Source organism: Perissodus microlepis, chromosome 17, assembly GCF_051167445.1.
Source record: "Perissodus microlepis isolate ML-2025 ecotype Zambia chromosome 17, ASM5116744v1, whole genome shotgun sequence".
NCBI lineage: Eukaryota > Metazoa > Chordata > Actinopteri > Cichliformes > Cichlidae > Perissodus > Perissodus microlepis.
The window spans coordinates 5,878,370-5,903,688 of record NC_140477.1 but is presented as its reverse complement, the minus strand read 5'-3'; the positions used below and the strand labels follow the sequence as shown (position 1 = coordinate 5,903,688).

Here is a 25,319-nt window from a genome sequence, read left to right as displayed (position 1 = left end):
TTTTAAAGCGTGTATATGTTAATTATGTTTGACAGACACACACGAAAAGCATGCATACTTTCAAAAAGGAAAAAAAAGAGGGGCTCAGGGGTCTTATTTCTTCCCTATCTTAAATGCCATCTTGGTGTCTCAGTACCTTATGGTGAATATTTTGCTCTACAGCAGATCCACAATAAACAGGTTCTACAGCCTCTTCCCTAACATGCGGTGTACTGAGTTACAGATGGACGCCAGGGACTGTAACGCAGATACTTCTACATCAAACAGTGGTCCAGTCAAACCTCATATAATCCAGGAAATATAAATCACACCACTTAGTAGGGGTGGGGGAAAAAAATCGATACTGTGTAGTATCGTGATATTTTGTTTGCTAATAATGTATCGATACAGGGACAGCAGAAATTGATATTTTGTTACAAAAAAAGTTTTTGTGGAATGGAACATGCTCTGACTTCAGAGCATGTTGATCAGCTCCTTTTTCTGAGCAAGAATCCTGACATTCCTTCACTGTCCAAATGTGTTTAACTTTTTTTTTGGCAGCAATAAACATGACAGTTTACTTATTTTAATTTAAGACATGTTTTATTTTAATTAAGTTTAAAACTTTTTTATTTAATGCAAAATTATATTTTGTTTTAATTTACTTTCAAATTCTTCAGTTGCTGAATGGGCTGCATAGTTTTCATAAATTTCATAGTTCAGAATAGCTATAATTGTGCCAGATGGTTGCATTCAGTTAAGTTGGACTAGACTATAATACAAACCGTTCAGTTTGTCAACAATAAAACTGACTGAAATGAGAGACTGAGTGTGAGACTTTGATATTAGATAAAATGAATATTGATAAAGTTTACCTGTATGTACAGAATTTGAATATCGCAAAATATAAAAAAAAAATTGCAATAATATTGTATCGTGCGTTAAGTATTGTGATAATATCATATCGTGGGATGTATGGTGATTCCCACCTCTACCACTTAGTGTGCAATAGTTTCAACAATTGCCCCTTAAGCTATTTATACGTCAATTCTATTCACGGTGAACACAATGGCAAAAAATGTCCCCCTAACATAAGCAGATTTATGTGTGATGGCTGGTCACCTCAGCAGAAAAGAACAAGAGGTAGCAAAGAGACAATTCTGGGTTTGATCTACCTCATACAAAGTGCAACAAAGAGTCCAGCTGCTGATACAGCAACATCCCACACATGGGCACAACTTATACTTTGGAACTCTTATCGGTTCATGATACAAGCACTTGACGGGGCATCCAAAAAGCAATAATTTGACATAAAACTGTTAGTCCTCTATATATTTATTGTAATATAAGACTTAAATGTGCATACAGTTTATTATAATGTCTAAATAGCAATTCGGAAGTTGATGTTTCAGATGTGCAAAAAAAGTTCACAGATAAACGTAATTTAAGACATTTGTTGCTTTGGTTTCAGCGCGTTTTGGGATTTTTATGGATGAAAGGTGTGACCAGTGAGTCTGGAGGAACTGCTTTGTGCACAGCCAGACAAAAAAGAAAAAAACAACAGTCTGTACTTTGAACACTTCGTCCTGCTGCAGGTGTCATTTATCACCAGCAATGACGTGTATCAGCATCATCGATCATCCGTAATGACGAGTAAGTCAGTTTGAAATTTTCACCCTGCTGTTAACGTGCTTTTAGAGGGCACTGTACATAAGTTGGGTGGACTGACAGAAACCCAAATGGAAATTGGAAGTCAATTTCTGCTACAGCAGTGACAGCTAACATTTTAGCCACAAACCAATACTTCAGTGTTGTATTTATAGATTGTCCTGTTGCCTCCAGGTGGCAGTTTAAGAGGTACGGCTATTTACTGTTCTACTTTTATAAAACCGAAGCACCTGATGGACAAAAATTTGAAAGAATCATCAATGCTACCTCTTACCTGATAAATAACTTTATCTATTCAACCTCTCAAATAACTAGTAGCCACAGATCAAGGTAACTTTAACTACACACAAACAATAATTTTGGAAATTCTATATTTTACTTTTGTCTCTAATCAAATGTTAATTTATGATTGTCCCATTTCTTACTGTAGTAATAACTTGTGTCTAAGGACGAACACACAGGTTAGCAACAAAGTGAATCACACACTTTTAGGTTTTTGATTTTTCTTGCACGTCAACGCCAGAGTGACTCTCTAGGGCGTAATAAGTGTTTTCAGAGCTGAATATTTTAGCAAGAAAGCTAGAGGGAGGGAATCTCAGGATCCGTAAGCAAGCAACAAAAATAAGTTCAGAAGTGCATAAAAGTGGGTGGGGAGAGAGATCTGAAAAACAAACTTAGAAATGGAGCTTTGATGTCAGACTGAAAGACTCCCTGGCTGACGCTGATGTACTTAAACTGGCTAGATTAGGTTTGGCGTCACCAGTCAGTGGAGAATATCAACAACTTCAAACAGCTTTATTATCTGAGTAAGGGTTTGCTCTGTCTGTCAGTCCATGTCTCTTTCAGCCCATCTGTCCGTCTGTCTCAAAAGTGAGTGATGTACTTTACCCGACCCACAGGCAAGGCTCTCTTTTTGTCTCTTCCTTGCCAGCATCATCTCTACCTCTACATCGTCTTCATCCATCAGCGGCCCTCCTGCCCGTGCGTGTCAAACTTAACACGGACAGACAAATGCAAACTAAAGATTACTCTAATTTTTTTTCTCCCACCATTTTACGTTGAAAGTGAGGGAACTTCTGAATGACAATTCTCATTCTCAGTACTGAAAATTCACTGCTTGGAGTAAACAAGCCATAAGCTACTTCAGCTTTATTCTCCAGCTGACTCAATTTGCGACTATCAGCAAATTATGATGAAATGAACCTAATAGAAAGATGAGATATGCAGTCCTGTGAAAAACTACGTACACCCCATGATTTAATAACTTGTAGAGAAACTCTTACTAGCTATAACGCGGTTCATCTTTCGCGGCCTCACTGTTTTGCGGATTTTTATTGTGCAATTTTCCATGTGTGTGTGGGTTTTTTTTTAAACAGCACATTGTGTTCTGCGTGCTGATTGGCTGTAGACCATTGTCAATCAATCTTGTGCCATGTCTCCTGTACAGTACAGAATGCGTTCAGCTTGTCAAATTTACATAAATCTTCGATTGCTAGCAGTGTGACTCTGCTGTACTGAATGTTTGCGCGTTTTCTCCCCAACAAACACAACAATGTCGACGACTGCGGGTGCCTTTGGTTTCAATCTATAATACTGGACTTATTTTTCTATAAGGGTTAAACTTTGAGAGTGTTTAAACACGAGAGAAACGTGTGAACATGTTCATGCCTGTCTGAGAAAAGTGTATAAAGTGTGTAGTGAGGGGTTTTACAGCCTGACAACATCTATAATAACTATAAAAAGTTGGGTACTTCGCAGATTTCACCTATCGCTGGTTATTTTTGGAACGTAATTGCCGCAATAAACGAGGGACCACTGTACCTGGATTTTCTTTTTTCCACTGCAGTGAGTTTCTCATTTTCAGTGGACAGATGAGCTGTTATTTTTGTCCACAGACCAGTTAATGTTTGAGAATTCTTACTTAAAGAAAGGTTACTCATACAAAACATGCCATGATTTCTTTATATTTCTAGATTAGATGAATAGCGTAATTCCAAAAGTGTCCACTAGTGGTGATGAATCCATACGGAAATATTGCTTCAGGCTGATCCCCTCTTTCCACCATCTTTCAGATCGTTGGGTTTTACCGCTTTTAACTACAATGGTCTGGTTGACCAAAAACACTTTCATCAATACCATTAAAAGCCACATTAAACAATCATCTTCAGCAAAAAGCATCTAATAAACCTAGCATACACCAGCTAGGTTAGTAGCAGCTGCTGAACATCAGGCAAACATGAGATGACTGGCAAAATGCCCCCCAAAAAGCTTCAAGATGGCAGTCCACAAGCAATAAGCATCATCACTGTGGCTAAGTCCATTTTTAATATACAGTCTATGCCCCAAACCAATACCAATCACACCATGACGCTTGTCCATTGTAGTTTGGAATCTGCAACAAAATGTTTCTATTAAATCTGCACCAGTTCCAGAAATGTTCAAATGTTACCTCCTTCTACTGAAATATGGACAAATACAACAAATGACTCCAAACAGTTTCCTTTCTCCGATGTGAAGAGAAAGTCGGCGCTACATCCTGGCTGGCACATCTCTGCTTTCGAGGGGCAGTGTCACAGTGAAATATACATCACACAAAAGGAACAGTACTGTATGTGCCTGTGTGTTGGGGAGAGGGAGCGATTGTGTCAGTAAAAGCACACCTCATTACTGGCTTCCACTGCAGCCACAGTCAAACAGCATGGTGCCTTGCTAACCCACATAACAACGCACATACAGGACCATCTCTGCTGTATCATTATATCGAATCAGGTTAGGCTTCTCCCTCATTAGCTCTCTGCTGGTCTCCTCAGCTCCCACCGGATGCCATATTATGAGCAAGAGTAAAAGAGGCAGGAGCAGAGACTTTTTTTCCCATCACAACTCCATCTAATAAGAATGCAGCAGGAGAGGGTTGAGGTCTGCGAGACCCCGAAAATTAGCAGTTTTCATTCCACATTATAAATTGAATGGCATCGTACACGGTAACACAGCCTGCTTTAGGGATGTGGGAGTCTGCCGTCGTTAAGTGCTTCACGACACCCGTGTGTGAAATGTTAAATGGGAAAAACGCACCATCCGTTCATGGTGAAGTCTCTGTAGAGCATCCTCTTGCCCACCTCCTTCCTCTGAACTCTCCGGGGGAACTCCAGGTGCGTGAACTCATTTCCTAACAGGTGAGGCTGCATGAAACCCTGGAGGACAGACAGTAATTTTGAGTCATTATGTGGCAGATGTGCGGAGCATCCTTACCCATCACTGTAGGTTTTTTGCCCAATTTTAAGTGTTGCAACAAACACTATTTGAAATTTAATTATTAAAGAACTGCGGGCAAGAAGCTGAAAGAGAATCTTCTCAGTGTTCTGACGCACAAACTGTGTGATGACATCAGTGTCATTTACACTTAAATTTGCTCTAATATGCTCATTACCAGCACCATATTTTTTATTTAGGGACTCTACTAGACTAACTTTGAAAGACTCAAAAATCAAAATAATCCCAGTTCTAAGTCCCTCCCCTTTAAGCAAACTTTCTTCTGATTGGTTGCCCCTCATCAACAGAAGATTTAAACACACCTCAGATGGCCATGTTAATAATATCCACAGCCAACAGCTGAAAAAAACCTGCTTGAAACCAAACATTTAGAGCAGCTTGAAGCCTTGAAGCAGCTCGAACTACTTACTTTTAACTTTAGATTTGTTATATATGAGTCTATAACACTTTACTAGTATATTTATGAAAAAAATTTAAAAAATGTATCTATAAAAAAACACTTCCTTAGGATCTCAAGTTATTTGTACAGAGTTGAAGCAAACAGGCTTGAACATAGGATTCACATAACATATAAATTAATGTTAAGTTTATATCAGGTTAAGTTAGCTAAACAGGATTATTTAATTCCACAAAAATTACCAAGTCAAATATTTGTATCTAATTTGTTTAGGTTCTCTTTACTTATTATGTTATGGGTCATATTTATTATAAAAATTGGAGAAAAATGTATATTTGGTATACATAGTACCACTGCATGTGCAGTGGGGTCCATAATTTGTCAGAAAAAGACACAAAGTTTTTTTTTTATTTGTTTTTTTATATGTTGCCTCTGTACACAAACACAGTGAATTTTAAATCATAGATCATTTTAAGTAATAAATCTTTTTTTATTCATAGCTGTTATTACTGCAATTTGAAATCTGAGCCCCAAATAGATGTCATAGATGCTGAAAGGCTGAAACATCAAAATAAATCTATCGGAGGGACCGCCAGAACTTTAGGGGACAAATCAACAATCTGGTTCATCCTTATAAAGAAGGAAAACACTGGCCAGCTCAGCAACACCACAGAAGTCAACTAAAATGAATTATTTACATGGTTACTAAGAACAATGTTACAATATTTAACAAAGTCATGAGGGAGGCGTAGCTTCGTCAAGGTCTACAATCAAGAGATGCCTTCATGAATGCAAATACAGAGGCTTTACAACATGGTGCAAACTACTGGTTACTCTCAACAGGTATACTGTTAGACTTGGCAGAGAACATCAAAGAGAACAATTATGAAAAAGAATCTTTGGATAAATGAAACCAAGATGAACCTGTAGTATGGAGAAGTAAAGGAAGAGCTGACGATCTGAAGTGTATGACAGAAGCAGCAGGATGAATTCTGAAGTGTACAGGGCCACACTCTCTGCTCGTTCAACCCAATAAAGCAAGCTTCTAAGTTATTAACACAAAAGTGAAGACAGAAAGAGCCACAAACAAGCAGCAGCTGAAGGCCTAGCAGAGCATCTCAGGGGAGGAAACAACATGTGGTGACGTGATGTTGTTGAGTTGAGGCAGTCGTTGAATTGTTGACTTAAAGCTGGAAATCTGCACTTGACTCACATCTTGATTGATTTAAAATCCTGTGCTGGTGTACAGAGGCAGAATTACAATTATCTCGGTCTAACAAATTATAGATCCAACTGTGCGTTCATCAATATTCAGATTTCATTATAGAAATATGAGTGAATGTTAAGCACCACTGCACTTCCAAAGAAATTATATAAACACTTGTGTTTCTTAGGAAAAGTGAAAGGCGGAGAGTTTTCTTACCAGGAACTGGAGTCGCTGTCGTTCTGACTCTGGTGTGAACTCTGTCGACATGGGAATGATCTCATTGTTTCTAATAATGATAGCCCTGCGCACACAAAGACATATAAAGTGTTGGAAAACATTACCGGTCATTCAAATAACGTGTTTTTTTTCTTCTTCAAGGGTAAAACATAAGCACAGGTACCTGCTGTCACCTGCGTTCCCAACAAATAGCTTTCCTAGGAGGTAAACCACAGTGAGAGCCGTGCATCCTCCTGTGATGTTAAAAACCTGCTTCTCCCTCTCGATCTGGGCGTCCTAGCAGAGGTAAGGACAAGAGACGGAGACTTTAAAGGAGCATCGTGCGAGAAGACAATCGGTAAGACCTTCAAAAACACTCCCGCGCCCGCCCACATGACAAAGATTTAGGAAACGCCAAACAAGTTAAGCTTTTGCATGGCTTGGTCCTCACGTGGGCAGAAGGAGAGTTTACATACACTACACAGAGTAAGACTTTATTCACAAACACAAGAGCCACGAGAGAGAGAAATACACAAGCAAACAGCAAGCAAGAAGAAATCTCATCAACTTCTCAGAAAGGTGAATAAAGTGTGGGCATCGAATGAGACTATCGATTGGTTTAACCTGCACCTCAAGTCGATGTTGTGTCAGTAAACAAGTGCATGTTGTGAGCGAATCACGAAGATACCGATACATGAGATGGCTTGCAAGTGGACTTATAATTATTAGGTCAGAGCAGCAATGGATGTTTAATGTACACTGCTCCTTTTTGAGTCTTTTACTGTTTTAAAGAGATTCAGTTTGCTAGTTTATTTCAATGCACAATCATAAAACGTTGCTGGAAATGCACCACACACAGACTGTAGAGTATTTTTAAGGGATTCACATAATGAATAAGCAGGCAGAACAATAATAAAAAGAGATGGATGGATGAAATTTGCACAAAACTAAAAGGTGCAGAAAAAAAAATGCTGGCTTGTTTTATACCAACTGAAGGCTAGATAAAATACACTAACAATGGACCACAATAAAACACAAATAGAGCACCATCAGGAGACGTCTCACACGTCTCCTGAGCAATCCCAGCCCATTCTTCTTTGGTGAATCTCTCAAGCTCCTCCAGAATTGATGGTCGTCTGGCTTGGATCTTGGTCTTCAGTTCAACCCACAGATTTTTTATTTGTTTTTTTAAAAAAAAAAAGGGAATCAAGTCAGGGCTTTTCAGCAGGTCAGTCGGTAATGTCCACTTTGGTCTTGTAGAGGTAGTTCTTCGCCAGGAGTGATGTATGTTTTGAGTTGTTGTCGTGTTTTGAGGACAAAGTGATGACCCAGGCTCAGTTTTGTTGCTAATTGCTTTCATAATCTTTATGTCCTTTCTTCATGATTCCTCCCACCTTGATTAGATTCCCAACTAAAGACACGCTGAGTATACCTAATCATTCTCGAGGTTGTCCTTAGGATACTTCAGTCTGGTTTGAAGGCGTCTCTTCTGCTAAAGTGGACTTTTTCTTGGTCTACAGACTCACAGTCCATTCCCTGTGCAAGGTTCTAGTGATTGTCTTCTTTGACATCACAATTCCCGACTTGGTTAAGTCATTCTCTTGTGTCTCTAGTGTCTTGGCAGTTGTTCTGGAATCTTTAGACACATTTCTCACTAGTTTTCTAGAAATCTTTTACTGCCTACCTCTACCAGCCTTGTTCTGTGTGGCTCTGTTCGAATTTCTTGATGATACTTCTCACTCCAGATCCCAACACCTGGACACGTTGGGATAACTTTTTTTATACATGCTTTGTGAAGATCAACAATTCTTTTTCACAAAAAGAACTGATTTCTGGTTGGTTTTTGGCATAAATTGGAAGACAACCCTCATTTGGAAGTTGATTTTATGAAGCTCTGAGCATCACAGAAGCACATCATTGCACAGCACTGGTTTGTGATATGACTCAATTAGGGCTGCCACGATTAGTCGACTAGTCACGATTACGTCGACTATCAAAATCGTCGACGACTAATTTAATAGTCGACGCATCGTTTGAAGCTTTGTAAGATCACAAAAGACGCAGGAATAAGTAGTAGGATTTAAGAGTGTAATAACGGACTGAAACAGAAGATGGCGGCACTGCATATACAAGGATGCCAGCTGCCGTTAAACCCCAAAGAAGAAGAAGCTGTGTCCCAGAATTCATAGCGCAGCCCTGCTCAGTTTCCAACAATGGCGGCAGCTAGTTAGTTTTAATGTTACTCTTATTATTCTTTCTGGGTCACAAAATAAACGTTTAACATATTTTCAGGCGAGAATGTAGCTGTGTAAACCTCAAATATCTGCTCAGTTCATCAAGACACCACATATTTTCAAAAGCGCTCCGACGTTTTCAGAGACGTCTGTTACCCACTAGCTCGATAGCTAGCCGGGGCAAGGCTCACTAGAGTCGTGAGAACACCGGACTCCCGGCTTCAAACCCACCTCCGTCTTTCGCTACTCAGGTTAAACATATATAAGTCACTTAGATAACTTAAATATTTTATTGTTTGGCTTTTTTTAGTATTTTATTTGTTCCTGAGTAAATCGGTTTGGCTGAGATCAAAGTTATAGTTTTTACACAGCTGAATAAACGTCAGGCAGACAGCTGATTATGAGAAGTGTGAGATGCTCCAGAATTTACTCCGGTGTCCTGTTATATGTTAGATATCAAGGAGCAGACGGCTGAGTTTATTAAACTTCACCTAAACAATCTGCAAATTTCATTAAAATTTAATAAACTATCATCTTGTCTTTATTTTTAGTTAGCACCTTAAACACTTAAAGCTGTAAGCTAATGATAGTTATATAAGAGCAGATGCTGCTGGTGCAATAAGCTGTAGTTTTACGTCCAACGGATGATGATCTGATTAGTCGACTAATCGCAAAATTAATCGGTGACTAGTCGACTATCAAAATAATCGTTTGTGGCAGCCCTAGACTCAATAAAAAGCTCAGTTTTTCCAGGGATAATAATATTGATGATAATTTAATGCACGTCCCCACTTGCACCTTTTGTGAACCAATGCTCTCATGTTGACTGATGCTGACCGGGTTATGAGATGTACAAGGTGTAATTATGTGCCTTAAACAAACATGTGCACATATTTATCTGAATATTTGCTCACGTTTCTCACAACCCAGAAACTCTCACGTCAGATCAGCAACTGAGCAATAATGAAAATATAGTGAGTTAAACCCAACATGGTCTAAAACATGGATGAATGCTCCCAGACTTACAGTTGTGTACAGAAAAGCTACAGAAAGAGCTTCATGAGGAGCAGCAGCCCCCTTGCGGGCTTCAGATGGAATTTTTGATTATTATTATTTTTTTAACTCAGTAGAGATCACGGCTTTAACCGATGCAGTGATAATCCTCTACAAAAGATGTCAAATCAGGTGCAAAAGTGCTTCTTTTCAAAAGATGAAGGGTAGCGTCTAAGCTTAGTCCAGCCTGAGCTGTTTGGGTTGCTTTCCATTGCCATCTAGTGGCAACACTGCATAATCCTTGCCTCATAAAAGATCTTACAAACCAATTTAAAAGAAACCTACAATTAAAAGAAGAAAAAAACCTGAAGGAAACACACGACTGGAAGGGAATAAAAGTATCTGTTCTCCTTTACATAACATCTATATAAGAAATAAGTTTGATGTTGCCACAGGCTCTTTCATAAATTTAGCTGCGTGCCTTTAATTAAAGTGCTAAATATTTACAGAATTTTTATGCAATGCTGCTGTTTGAACAAGATATTAATATAATTAATGTGTGTGTATATATATGTGTCGTTTTGCTAAAACGACATCACTTCCCAGTTTGCTTAAATAAGGAATAAACAGAGATGCTAAAGGTTATGGTCAAAGAAAATATTTGTGAGAATCTTTTCAAAGTGTGTATGTTGGCGAGTTTGCGTGCCGTATGTAAAGCTTTTATTTTGTTTAGCTTGCGCTGACGCCTTCATCAACTACATGTGCATATCTGCTTGGCATCCCTGTAAATGTTTAGTTTGTGCACACATAAAAGCACACGTGGATAATGTAAATATGTTATCCTTTTTCCTAAAAAGCATGCTTAAAAAAATCCGTCTGTGATCATTTCATGGCCTTTAAAGTAAATTTACGAACCACAGTCAACTGAAATCAACCACATTGTGTACAGGCCGTCTTGCAACGGCACAGACATTCGAAATCGTACAGTCTGTTCAGAGCAATAATTATGGCTTGCAATCATAGAGTAACCTTCATTATTTGTAATTATTTTTTTCCAACTATGGAAAAATTGTTTGGCCCGTAAACATCTGCTGCTTTCAAGAGCGTTAAATGACACTTTAACTGTCGCACCTGCATGATGTGCATATAATTACTCTTACAGTGCATTTGCTCTCATTTCTTTACATTTTGCTAGTAAAGTGGAGAATAGGTGCAGAGGTTTATCAAACCATTAAACACAATATATATGAAAATACAGTATATAACGCAAAAAAGAGAATTTGTACAACTTGAAAGTCAACATTTGGAATGACCACCTTTATTCTTTAACTCACCCTGAGTTCTCTTAGGCAGTTTTCTTGTTATTTTTTAAAGTAGTCTTCAGGGATATTTCTCCAGGCTTCTTGAAGATGATCCCATACTGCTTCAATAATGCTGAGGTCCTGGCTCTGGGGAGGCCAATCCATGCACTGGCAGTCTGTTTGTTTTGTTCTCATTGTCATAGTAAACAATTAGGCCACTGCCAGTCAAATGCTTTCTAGATGGTATTGATAGCCTGACGACACTTTTCTATCATTTTTTTTTAAATTTTGGGCCTGCCATTGCACTGCATGCTGAGATATGCCAAGTTTATAATAAGCTATTCAGCTAACAGCTCTTTGGGAATCACCTTGCTTATGTAAAAATATTATTTTATGTCTTTTAAACACCCTTTACTTTCTTATAGATTCAATAAAGAAAAGTGAACAAATTAAGTGTTTTTAGACAGGCTGCCTTAAGTCAGTAACCTTTTTATATTTTAATGATTAACAGGTTAGTATTAAGTGGCTTAACAAACAAACAAAAAGAAACTTTAGGAAAATGGTCAGGTAGATTGACTGGACTTAAAATGAGTGAAAAGGCAGCCAATGTCTGGATAATTAGAAGAAAAATATGAAGAAACGAGGGGTGGCTCAAGACTTTTGCACAATATTATAAAAGTACCGCAACTAGCGGGACAAAGATTTGCTTTTCTGCACATCCAGTTAATAACTCTAATATAGGTTGGACCATTTAAGCTGCTTTAACCTGACCAGAGTTGCAAGCCACTTTACAACCCACCCCCAACTTAATTCATGTGTCAATGCCATTTCTGTTGTGAGTGCCAGCTCTGTTCTCACGTATTCACGTGTCCAAGAACAAAGTCATTAAGCCAGATATTTATTGGAAATAAAGTTCATTGTTAAATACTTGAATCTGTTGCCTTTTCACCATATTCTTTGTGTCTTACAATCACAGTGTGAACGCAAACTTAAAAATGTTTCCAGATGTGAGTCAAAATACAAGCGACCCGGTCAAAAGTCATGTTTGTGCCTGCTAAACACCCTTATTTATCACTTTCAGGAACACGGGTCATCTCAGCCTGTGGGAACAACCAAGCAAAACAATGGCTAAGTGGGAGGATTTATAACAAACAATGTCTCACTCAAATTGATTACTTGTCACCACAGGAAAACACAGTGGAAATGTTACTAATAACCACTACCAACAGCTTGCTTCCTTCCAGTAAGCCATTTAACTGAAGCGGCACACACAAAACCAGATCTATAATTACTAGTTATTAGTTTTAATAATTGCCTTTGAAGCTGATTCAAACAGTTAATAAAAGCCTAAATAGCATTGGATGGATTAGAGGAAGGAAGCTGGCGAAAATGCTGATATTGGAGTCATGACAGCCTTTACTGTAGAAGATAATAAAAACTTCAGAGTGTCAAATTCCTGAAATGTTAAGTAACAAAAGCATGTCACCCATCTCTCACCATCTCTTTGAAGGCGTTCTCTATGGCTCCAATCACCAGGCTCTCGTGCTGGATCTTCTTCTCAGTAAAAAAGCGTGGTGGAGGCGGGGTGCTGCAAGGGGAGCCTGGTGCACCTGTGGCCCCGCGCAGGGAAGCAGCCCGGGTCAGGGCACGGTGAGGAGTGTTTCCCTGGAGGTAGGGATTACAGTCTGGCTCCTCGCCCAGCACGGTGGGGGGTGGAGATGCCAAGTTGCGCAAAATCTCTATGACGGCCTGAAGCTGGCAGGCGATGTGGTGTTGTAGCAAGCGGGAGGCGACAACTGCTGCACCTGAACCTGCGTGACCGTCGAACAAAGCCCAGTAGTGAAACACGAGTCCTTCGCTTTCCTGCAGGCGAATGGTGAGAACGCACAGAACAAAGGGCAGTGAACGGCTGAATCAAACATAATCCCATTAAAATACAGACTCATAAAGGAATTATACTGTTGCTGCATTTTAATCAGGATTAATTGATAGCTTCCCTTGTTCGACAACACATCAACACATCATGCTTTACATCTGCAGGAAAATCCCAGAGAGATCTCCAACATAGACACGCACATCCAGACAATAAAAAAGGGTTTTTTCAATTTTTCCCCCTGGTCATGTCATTTAATCCACTTTTTAAAAAACAATCTGACATTTGAGGAGAGGACCAAAAAAACAAAGCAAAATCATGTTGCTGAATGACTAATGCTGATAAGAGATCATGTAGTATGACTCATCAGTGAAAGACCAAGAACATCATGACTCATTGTGTCCAGTAACACAAGTGTTCCAGAGGTCAAACTTCCCTATCAGCTATCTGTGGGAACAACCTTGTCACATCTGCATCAGAGCAAAGTCACCTTGGCATTACACATTATTCAGAATGCTTTGCTGAAATCTTGAGTTTGAAAGTAAAGCTGTGTGTTTGACAGTTTAGCCATTCGTAACACAACAGCACAACACGTAACACAAAATCCCTCTTGGGATATTTTTCGCAATTTAGGCGAATGGGTAAACTGGGGTCAGATGGAGTCACACCCTGAGGTCTGAAGAAATTTTAACTTCTTGACGCTATGTCCTTGGACTGAACAGTGAACAAAAAGTATTGGGAGATAAACCTCTATGTCTTGTCATTTATATCCGTTTTCAGAGAAATCTTTTTCTGGAAATGTTATTTTACAAAGAAATGACCCTCAATATGAAGCTTTGGGGAGTTAATGATAAAGTTACCGTGTGTTTCAGCTATTTACTCAGAGAGCCTCTCACAGTTTTGTGGAGGTGGCACTGACTGAACAATTTAAGTAAACATAAACAACTGCCTTTTATAGTTTGATATTTTCTAAAAAATCATCACATATGCTGGAATTTACTGTCTGCGAATACCAACAACCCAATTTCATCTTCTCTTAGTAAATATGATTAAGACAGTCCAAAACTCTGGACACATTTCTGTGTGGAAAACTGGTTTTGCAATGGATAAAACAGGCTTGTAACATCTTCTGGAATGGATTTCCCAAAGCCCAACCCTCAGCCCTCCTGAAAATGCTCAAAGCTGGGTCTGTGGCAGGAAACCAATCATTATGAACCCTACCAAGGAGGGTGGTCAAATATTCAGCCTTATCCAGATGGGTGGCTGTTTGACCATCCTTCTTAGGTGGTCAAATGTTTATGCCAAACAATTGTTGACGGCTACGGAAAGCATCTGGCATCTACAATCATTTCACCCTAGAAAAAAAAAAACAGTTCAAAGCAATCATTAAAAGCCCCAAATTACCATGATATCCATGCCCATGATGAGTGCATGTGAACTTTTGGCCACAACTATCTCTAAACAGGAACTCCCCCTAAGACATATTGCAGTCCTGTAAAAATTGCTGTGTTGTAACCAAACATTTCTGTTTGGAAACTGGCAAAGAGGAGAAGAGGTGAATCATCTGGCTTCCAAATGAGCCAAATCAAACAATATATGAAGTTTTTAGAGGAACTAAAACCTGTGTATGCTGCCCTGCTGTCATCCAGTATACTCCAACAGCTGTCCCCAGATGTTTACCGAATAGTGTCAAAAGCTGAAGGAATGCATCACAGTGATAAAAATCTTTCAGTTTCAGTTTTTTCCCCCAACGCACCATTTTCAATTCAATTTAACCAATTATCAATTTTGATTTCTGATTTGATTTAGATTTTAAACAAAATCAATTGGGGCTGTCGAAGCTGCTGCTAACAACTTCCTGAACTCTTCGATAAGAACATTCGACACGCACACCACTCCTTTGTGTTTTTCATTTAATTTCATCACAACAGATTTACTGCACATGTTGCATCCAAACACACCAAATAATCCATTAAACAGCTCTAAGGACCATAAATATGGGGACAACAAACCCTCGCCTGTAAACAGTTAAATCCCAACTAGAAGCTGCACAGAAATCATCTTGCTGTGCATTTGTTGGGAAACACTTTTTAAGACCAACTTTATTCTGCACAGTTGTTTACAAATAGCTTCACTTGTAAGGTCACTGCAACCTATGTATGCATGTTAGCAAAATCTGTCAACATTTACGGTACAGGCTGTATTTGTGTGTTTGCATGCCGTTACCTCTCCTAGTGTGCTGTGCTCCATATGGAGCCCTAGGCCCTCTCCGTTGGGCAAGGAGTTGCGTCTCTTGGTGGTGGGGGTCGTGGTGGGGGTCTTGCTGGGTGTGGAGGGAGGGCAGTAGCTCATTGGCCTCCTTCTTGCTACTACCACCTCACAGCAGGCCTGGTCCTCATTCAGCGCACTCTTACCAGCATTAATAACCCTGAAAGATAGGGCACAATGTACAGGTTTAGTCATATTATAGGCAGTAACCCATTTTCTTGTCAATAGCCTTTACCAAAGAATGATTAAAAATCATATTTGTCAACATTCAGCCAATATCATTTTTTTTTTCAGTTAAAGTCTTTGCTTCAAACATCAGATGCAACGCTTGCTGTGATTTCCCAGCTGTTTTCTGGAACGAGCAGTTGAACAAAAGCTGAAATCAGAAGCTTTTTTTGTTGGATGAAACAGCGCCGGGGTCTTTCATAGTTATTAAGGCTCACTGCAGGATTGTAACAATTAGTCAGACCCACTGCCTGCGGTTTCTATCTGCAGACCCAGTGAAACAGCATGGGTTGTACGTTTCATGTCCCTGATGAAGATCAAACAGGAACGCTTATTTGTGGTACTGCTCTGCTGGGAGTGTCCTGATGCATTGAGACAATCGCCTCTGGGTGAATATGAAGACTCTATTTGTGCTCAGTTGTACAAAGGGTACATGGCCAGCGCTTTGTGCATGTACGCAGTCCTGCTGAGCGTCATTTGTGCTTGTGTGCTTTAAAAAAAAAAAAACCAAAACAGGCAGACCACAGAGAGAGTTTGCAGAAAAATGTAGCCCACTAACAATTTAAAAACAGCATTGTTTTAAAGGCAAACCACACTCTTAATCTAACAGTTTTAAAGTTGAAAAGAAAAACTTTTGTCTTCAGTCTGCACGATAACCACATTGTTATCTGCAGCCCATACTGGAGAATAACAATTTTTCTACATATCTTGGGAAATTTTGATCAAACATCACTGTGGGGCGATCGTGGCTCAAGAGTTGGGAGTTCGCCTTGTAATCGGAAGGTTGCCGGTTCGAGCCCCGGCTTGGACAGTCTCAGTCGTTGTGTCCTTGGGCAAGACACTTCACCCGTTGGCTACGGCCGGTGGTCACCGGGTCAGAGGGCCCGGTGACCACCGGCCGGACACTGGTGGCGCCAGTGTCCGGCAGCCTCGCCTCTGTCAGTGTGTGAATGGGTGGATGACTGGATGTGTAAAGCGCTATACAAATACAGGCCATTTACCATTTTTACCATCACTGTGCTCATATGTAGCTTTGGTTAGTTTGTTTTTCCCCAGCTGTGGTGGAGTACTTAGCATTGTCACCTCACTGCAAGAAGGTTCCTAGTCTGAATCTCTTTTCTGGCTGGGAGCTTTCTGTGTGGATTTTGCATGTTCTACCATGTTCTAACAGGTGACGCTAAACTGGAAGGTAGCTAAACTGTATAAAGTATAGCACAGTGTTACAATTTATTTTATGTGTCAATATTGTATCTATACAGGGACACTAAATATCGAGATTTTGTTTAATAAATGTAAAAACTCTGGGCATACTATGAAGAAGAGATCTCATCTCATGCACCACCATCCTGAGATGATGCTAGCCAAACAAACTTGCATTAAATCCACTCAACTGAAAAACCACCATACACTTAGCCTGACTAAGCTAGCTCCTAAATCAGTGCAAGCTAATGGTTTAGTGACACGTGTAAAAATAGGACAGCAACCTCCTTTCATCCTCCTTTGCAAATAATTGCTGCCTGATTTAAAAATGCAGACAGAGTCAACAATTTCATGTCTTTCAATTAATAGCTTATGGTACTGTCTAGAGACAAATGAGATAATTCAGGGTACGTTTTAGCTTGTGCCTTCGCTGCCACTAATAAGCCACTATTTTATGGTCATGCAGGCAATTAGGGTTGCAAGTTAGGTCTACACTTAAACAGTTTCATTAAACCCTTAGTTTCACAAAACCAAGTTGTCGATGGCCAGAATACCAAACTAATGACTTGACAACAATAGTCCGCAAAGCAAAGTTTGTTTCATGTTGGCTATATGAGTTTTTTAAATATATAATCTATATTTTTACTCACTAAAATACATTCACGGAGTGTTTTGTCCATAAGAGTCTTCAAAAGGTAGCTAAAGCAACGCTTGTGAACACTTTTACACATTTGAACCTGTGACAATGGATTCTTTCAGTCTGCTGGAATGATACAGAGTAGTATTATGTTTTGAGTTGACATAATGAATTTGTTTAAACAGTCTCCTATTAATGCCCAACATTCAGGCGACAGCCGACTCCACATGCTACACGCCATAACTAAGCAGTAAAATGACCAGCACTGTAAGAGTGAACCTTTTCTGCTTAAACTAAATGCTTCCTAATTTGAAGCACTCGTTTTCACTTGCTGTCTCAAAGGTCACTACACCAGTTGCATAACTGCTAACTCTAGATAATGTAATTGGGTCACAAATAAATGGTGAAAAAAGTTAGACTGGCAAGTCTGGCCAAAATCCCTGGAAGCTGTTGTTGTTGTGTGTTTGTGTGTGTCTGAGTAGAGAAATTGGCATGTCTATTTATAGACATTATTGTCAGTTGCTTTCTGTGAGGCAGCAGCCTTGTCTGGTTCCCGGTCTCAAATGCTCATTAGCTTTAGTTAAAAGAGCCACGATGTGAGCATATACACATGTGTATGTCTGTGTATCCATAGTGCGATATAACTGATACTTTAAATTGTTAAAATACATAATGCAATAATAGCAAAAGTCTGTATAGTGTAGGAATATACATACACAGTATATGAACATTCTGAGGTTGAATAAAAAAATTCTTTTTGCCAATTTCTTAATAATATTTAGTTATGTTCCATTAGCGTTTGAGCTGTGCAGACCCCAGTGGTCAAAATCAAAGGTGGTTTTTTTTTTTCTTTAATTGCTTATCAATCAATTTGGTCCTAATGATCTCACATCATTGTCCTATGACCCCAGTCAAAGGCATCCAATTTCATCTCTGCAGTTTTAATAGAAGGAATGATGAATACAGTTACTGCAGGGGTGGGCAACTCCAGGCCTCGAGGGCCGGTGCCCTGCAGGTTTTAGATATCACCCTGGGTCAACACACCTGAATCACATGATTTATTCGTTACCAGGCCTCTGGAGAACTTCAGGACATGTTGAGGAGGTCATTTAACCATTTGAATCAGCTGTGTTGGATCAAGGAAACATCTAAAACCTGCAGGACACTGGCCCTCGAGTCCTGGAGTTGCCCACCCCTGATGTAGTCCATCTATGTTAAATCTGTTGGTGGAATGAGGGTTAAACAATATATGGTGCAGATTAATGAAAGAATTATTAACCACAACACAAAATTATTTGGCTAACATTTCTGTAGGTGTCTAAGATGATCAATGGATTATCAGTAGGTTGTGGACTGTTGATTTGCTGGTGCCTGTTATATTTATTCCATCGTTCCCCTTCCTGCCACAAAGTATTCTTGTGGTACTGAGAGAACTCCCGACTAAGGATGACAATGCATAGGCTATAATGTGTCACTCACCGTGAAAGCTATCATGACCACTGGGTGGTCGTCAATGGCGATTAAACTTCTCTGCATTCCAACTTTAGCACCGCACCCACAGCAATAAGTGCCCTCTGAATTACTGTGGTCATAAAACACTCTGAGGCATCGTCCACATTTGAGTTTGTCAACAGAAGAATTCCAGGAAGCATTTCTCTGCTTCATCCAATCTGCCTGCAGAAAACATGGTAATCGTCCACATTAACGATGCATTTAATTTAATGATCCCACTGTGTTACACGAAACACACAGCCCCCATTGTGCGCACGTGACCGGGAGTACTCACACAACTTGTTTCTGTCCTCATTTCAGCCATTTTACAGGAAGAATGATTTCATTTCCCTGCCAAACAAATTTTTGTTTCATTCAGAAGACATAGCTTTCCTCCCATTAGGAACAAAACCTAATTTTCCCCTCCATTGTCAGACATCTAATGCGCTTTTTGTTTCTCCATCATCAGCAACAGATTTTAGAGCAGACATACCCCCCGCCCCCCACCCAAAAAACTGGAATAATTATCTGGAGAAGGACAATGGTTTAATACTGTGCCTCTAATCATAACAGGAAACAAACAATAATGAGGAGCTCAACAGTAAAACAGTCTTTTTTTTAAAAAAGTCTAGATTTAACACTTCATGAAGATTTTTGGTTGGAACTGGGCCATCTGAATACAGAAGATAAGGAAATTTAACAAAAAAATTCTGAATGGACTGTAGGAATGAATGGGTTTGGATTTCTTCTTCAGCAGTAGGCACTTATTGTATCCATTCTTTTATGATAATACTGGGAAATTTGCAGAAGTCTTAGCAATTTATAAATCAATGTACCGCTGATATCTGGTTGTAGCTTTTACTGAAATAACCATGTTTTCTCCCCTGACATTATCTTTTTGCTGGCAGCAAAGATAATGTAGTGCTAAAAGCCTGGGACTCCCAGGCTCTCAGACTGAATCTCTGATTAAGAAACCTGGATACCGGCCGCCGAGTGACAGGAGAAAAAAAAACAGCACCCCCGCTTGACCCTAAGTTGGTAAATGGACGGAAAGCGGGATACACTACCTCTCCTCCACTCAGACTTGCTGCCAGTCTTTCCCAGTGGTGACTCACGATACCAGAGTTAAAAACATACCAATTGGCCTTGACCAAAAGCCATTTTCTACTTAAACCACCATTAAAAAAAGAGACATTAGTAAAACTACATAGTGGCATAACATACTGGAAACAAAGTTTTATTCTTCGAATTAAGAGACTTGGCCCAGCTTTACTATCCTGATAAACTTGTTTATTGGATGATAAAAAAAAGTTTAGGTCACTGAAGCCTCTCACTTCCCCTTTAGTAGCAGCTGTAAAGTGGTTAATTTTTTTAGTACATCTCACACATTGAATTTAATGAGACTCAGAGTTATGGATGACATGGAAAATATTGTCTTAATAACATTCAGTGACGTTCTACAGGACTGTGGAAAAGTCTTGGGCTACTCCTCATTGATGTTTATTTTGCTTCCAGGGAGCCAGACTTTTATACTTAAAAAAAAAAGTATTTTATTGTAATGGTCTTCAGAAGAAGCAGCAGGTGTACACACAGTAGATGAACTTTATCTGAAAATCATCTCTCAGACCCTGAGAGATACAATTTTAGTCAGTTCATCTACTGTTCACTGAAGCCTCAACAGAAATGGAAGGATGGAAATCAACAACAAAGGGTCTGATGGGTTGGTAAATCCAATTTCTGATTGGCTCATTGGCAACAGCTTCATTTTCCAATGTGACAATGATCCCAAACACACTACCAATGTAGTAAAAGCATACCTGGATAGAAAAATACACAATGGAACACAATCCGTCATGAATTGGCCTCCTCAGAGCCAGGACCTTAACATTTTTGAAGAAGTTTGGAATCATCTTGACAGAGAACAGAAAAAAAGTCAGCCAACACCAAAAGAAGAGCTCTGAATGTCCTTCAAGAAGCCTGCAAAAATATCCCCGAAGACTAATTAAAGAAATTACAAGAGAGCTTGTCCATGAGAGTTCAAGTTGTGTTGAAGAATAAAGGTGGTCATAACAAATATTGGCTTTCAAGCTCACAAGAATAATACAAATTGTTTTTAACCATCTATACTTATATATTTCAATATATGTTTGTATTTCAATCAATAATTGCACCTATTTTCCATTTTTTACCAAAATATAAAGAAATTAAGGGTGGCTTAAGACTTTTGCACAGTGCTAAAAGGCATCAAGAAGTCAGTTAATTCAGTTTCTTTGGCAGGTACATTTAGTTTGGTTCCAACAGCTAAAATTTACATCCCAGTTAAAAATTGGTGAATTGCGGATAGACCTTAGTAACCTAGCTAGCAAAACAGCAATAGAATTAGCTGATAACTGACCAGCTCTACCCTGTCTACAGCTGCCTTTGGCAATTCTCCCATTTTAGTGGGCCTTTTTAACACTAATTAGCATGTATCTGTTTCCATGTGCATTACAGACTCTGTGGTTGCAGCTGCTAACAAAGCCTGCCAGCATTAGCGTCAGCACATCTATATATGGTCACTAAATATGGTCACTCCAGGCTCCAAACGACAGCCACAGCCAAAGTGCCTAAACTTGATGCTTCAAAATGTAATTCCACAAACGCAACAAAATGGGTGATGTGACTGTGTGTTATATATAAAGTCTGGGAATGACAATTAAACCTGCACCAATTCCTACATATGTTCTCTTGCGTATTAGCTAAAACTCAGCCCTTGAAGCTGTTTATAGACCAGCTTGGTGATTTGTCTTTTTGTAGGCTTCATGTACACTGCTTCAACACGCATACATTTAAAGCCTGGTTAAAAGAACTCCTAAGCTGGGTATGTAAAATCATTAATCATGGGACGGATAGAGCAAATGGTAAAATTAACAAGACAAATTCGGTTATATGTCTAAGTTTGCCTTGGAATTTTCTTAATCAAAAAAAGGGAATGTAATATTTAGCTTATTAATTCCCGATGTAAAAAAGAGGCTAGAGCCCAAACGGCTGCTGTAATGAGAACACTGGAGGCTTTAATTACAGATAAATGCAGAGAGGAACTGAACTCATTAACCACACTGATCCATTCAGAGCCATCCATTCACACAGATCTGAGTGTAGCTATGTGTGATGTGTTAAAAACAGGAAAAGAAAGTGAGGTGTGATCATACGTCAAAACTCAAACTTCATGTAAACAGAAAAATAGTGTGCTGCTGGCCAACACAGGAATTTGTATAGCATATAATCATTATTTATCTTCAGCTTTCTCAGTATTATAACCCTATGGGGCAGAAAAGAAGAAAGGGCTAGATATTTCTAATTATCAGTGAGGCCACAATTTTTCCCCTCAGAACTGCCTTAATTCTTTGTGGTGCAGATTAAACAAGGTCCTGGAAATGTTCCTCAGAGACTTTGGTTCATATTGACCAGATAGCACAGCTAGCACACAGTTGTTGCAGATTTGTCAGCTGTACATCCATGATGCTGAATTTGTTGTTTCACCAGTCCATCTATTTTAAGAGTATATTCTTCTGCATACCTTGGTTGTAACAAGTTGCTATTTGAGTTACTGTCGCCTTTCAATTTCACCCAGAGGGGTGCTGCTTACTGGATATTTTCTCTACTTCAAATTAGCAGTTTCTGAAATAATCAGGCCAGCCTGTCTGCCACCAACAAGCATGCCATGGTCCAAGTCACTTGAGGCACCTTTCTTCTCCATTTTAATGCTCAGTTTGAACTTCAGCAGGCTGTATTGCCCATGTCTACATACCTAAATGCGCTGCGTTTCTCCCATGTGATTCGCTGATTGGATAGTTATGTTACTGAGCAGTTTCAGAAGTACCTACTGAAGTGTAGTGTAACTACTTACAAATCCAAACTCCATTTAGTGTTGCAAAGACTAACTGAGAAAAGGCAACATCGCTTAGAGCTGAGAACTTCTATGTTGAAAGACTGTAGCCAGCCTAGGGTTATCAAGTATACACCTACTACACACATACTAGAGAACCTCAGTGTCAAAGGTAGTGATTAGTTAGGAGGAAATTCCTAGTTTGTTCTGAGGGTAATCGCACATGTATTTGTGTACCTTATCATTAAATGTTAACCAAACACTGCTCGTAGCAGGTTGGAGGGAGAGATTGCCAACTAGAACTCAACAAAGGGGAGGAAATGGATAGAGCAGGGTGCGGCTGATAAGGCAGTACCACAACAAAAGACAAGTGCTCCTGCAAAATCTAATCATATCTAACCACAATGGAAAGTATAATGCACCACAATGGTGAACACGCTCACTCAAAAACTGACTCATCTAGTTGTATGACCATATGCATTCCCTTGTCTCAGCATCATGATACAGCATAAACTGCAGATATGAGCTTCCATTAATTTTAGCAGCGTGTTCCAAGGGAGAGATTGTTTTCCCCCCCCTTGTAAAAGCCACTCAAAAAGTTCAAAAGTTCTTAAATTTTCTGTAAATTGTGCTTTCCATTCTCATATTCTGCACTCTAATCAGGGATTTTTTAAGCAATAGTTTCTAGTAAATCCTGATATGAAAAAAAGTATTGAAAAACAAACGTGTAAGTGCGCTTACAGTGTTAGCAGGGCCCTACGATTATTTGTGGAACCAGCACATGAGTCTTAAATTCACTGTGAGCTTTTATATAACATTTGTTGAGCGGCGTGTTTGTAAAGCTCCAGTGTAAAATGTGACATGACAGCAAGCGGACAGATGCTTCACGTGCCATCTTTGAAGGCGGCAGAAAAAACACAAACAACAGTGTGCTCTGAAGGCTAGTCAGCTACTTCTAAAGCCAGAATATGAGTTTGCACTGAGCCACAGTGCATCTAGACCAGAGATGTCCAACTTATTTTACATTGTGGGCCACATACAGTCAATTTTGACCTTAAGTGGGTCAGACCAGTGATGCGGGAAAAGACCCATGGAAACAGGAAGGAAGGAAGGAAGGAAAAGTTATAAACCTCATGAAAATGCAGTTAAAAGCCACAAATCAATGCCCTTTGTTACTGATTGGAATCTGATTCTGTCCCTGAGGCCATATGTTTGACACCCCTGATCTAGACTTTACTGACACACTGTAGCTTTGAGTGGAGCACTGCTGTAGACTAAATCCCAGATACTGCTGTTGGAAGGCGTTATCCTCTTGCACGTGAAAACCAGCTTGGGCTGTGATCCCTTGGATGCATGCTGTCCTCTACTTCTCAAGGCCACACTTAAGAAGCTGCACACAAAAAGGTTGTTGTGTGATCCCTAAATGAACCATAACATACTGGAGCTGCATACAGGTCACAGGTCACAGTGCAGGTTCAAGTTCATGCTCCTTGATTTGTGTGTCTAACAGGAGGAGCAGAAGGAGTAAATTGGAGGGATAAAGAGCTGAGTGAGCAGCTGCACGCTCTTAGGCCTCAGCTAAACCACATCATTTGGTTTACGTTAAATGCATCTGACACAGGAAAGTCAACAAGAATTGATTTTGAGGCCGACTGCATTTGTTTTACTTACTCAGCGTATCCGGTGGCCCACGGTAATCTCCTGGTTTCCTTGAGGATGAGGATGGGCCGAGCTATGTGATCAGCAGAGCACTCGATCTCATCCGGGGACAGTCCAAGGAAATCAGGTCTCATATATGGGAATTTCAGTGGCAGCTCGGATCCGGGATTGCCGCCTGACCCGGAGCTACCCCCGGCCATGATTCCCCCCATGAAACCGGCCACGGCGGACTTTACACGGGTGAGCATGTTAGTGGCGCGTCGCGGCGGGGTGTCCGTCGGCCGGTGCGGGGCGCCGCGGCTGCCTTTCCCCGGATTCCCCCCCAGCTCGGCCGCGCTTGATCGACGAAGGGCTGGACGAAGAAGACGAGGAGGAGGATGAGGCAATCCTAGGATGATTATGCTTTCATTGATTCAGTGCGGAAACAAGAGACACAGAGGACAGGATGGTGGAAACTGCAGAGATGCTTCAACTAAAATCCTGCACGCATCCATGGAAAGCAATTGATAACAGCTCGGCCGCCGTGAACGCGGAAATGCACTGAAGATTAATGGTCATGTGACGCATCCATGGATGCACACTGGAAATAAAAAAACAAAAAAAACACAGCGTATACCTCACTGTAAATGTAATAAAACATAATTTTCTCGTTTTTTAAATATATTTGTCTGTACATATACATATTTAGATTTTTAAAATACATTCACAAATGTATCATGATTTCATAAATATTTGTCTGTTATTTGAAAGATTGAACTGTTAAATTCAAATGTAATACTATAAAAAAAATATAAAATGATTCTTATAAACGTTTTTTTTTTTTTACTTCAAAT

At 39.7% G+C, this 25,319-nt stretch overlaps 1 protein-coding gene across 1 annotated transcript in view; it reads right to left on the bottom strand.

Moving 5' to 3' along the window:
• LOC146369103 (protein phosphatase 1H-like) overlaps nucleotides 1-25,037 on the bottom strand; it is a 35,809-nt gene extending 10,772 nt beyond the window's left edge. The window contains exons 1-6 of the mRNA XM_084909667.1: nucleotides 24,499-25,037; nucleotides 15,365-15,566; nucleotides 12,763-13,128; nucleotides 6,922-7,034; nucleotides 6,738-6,822; nucleotides 4,720-4,838 (exon numbers count right to left, since the gene is read on the bottom strand). Of these exons, the coding sequence (XP_084765793.1) occupies nucleotides 4,720-4,838; nucleotides 6,738-6,822; nucleotides 6,922-7,034; nucleotides 12,763-13,128; nucleotides 15,365-15,566; nucleotides 24,499-24,734 (1,121 nt within the window). The 5' untranslated portion in view covers nucleotides 24,735-25,037. The remainder of the gene's footprint in view (nucleotides 1-4,719; nucleotides 4,839-6,737; nucleotides 6,823-6,921; nucleotides 7,035-12,762; nucleotides 13,129-15,364; nucleotides 15,567-24,498) is intronic.
• Nucleotides 25,038-25,319: the final 282 nt, after the last annotated feature.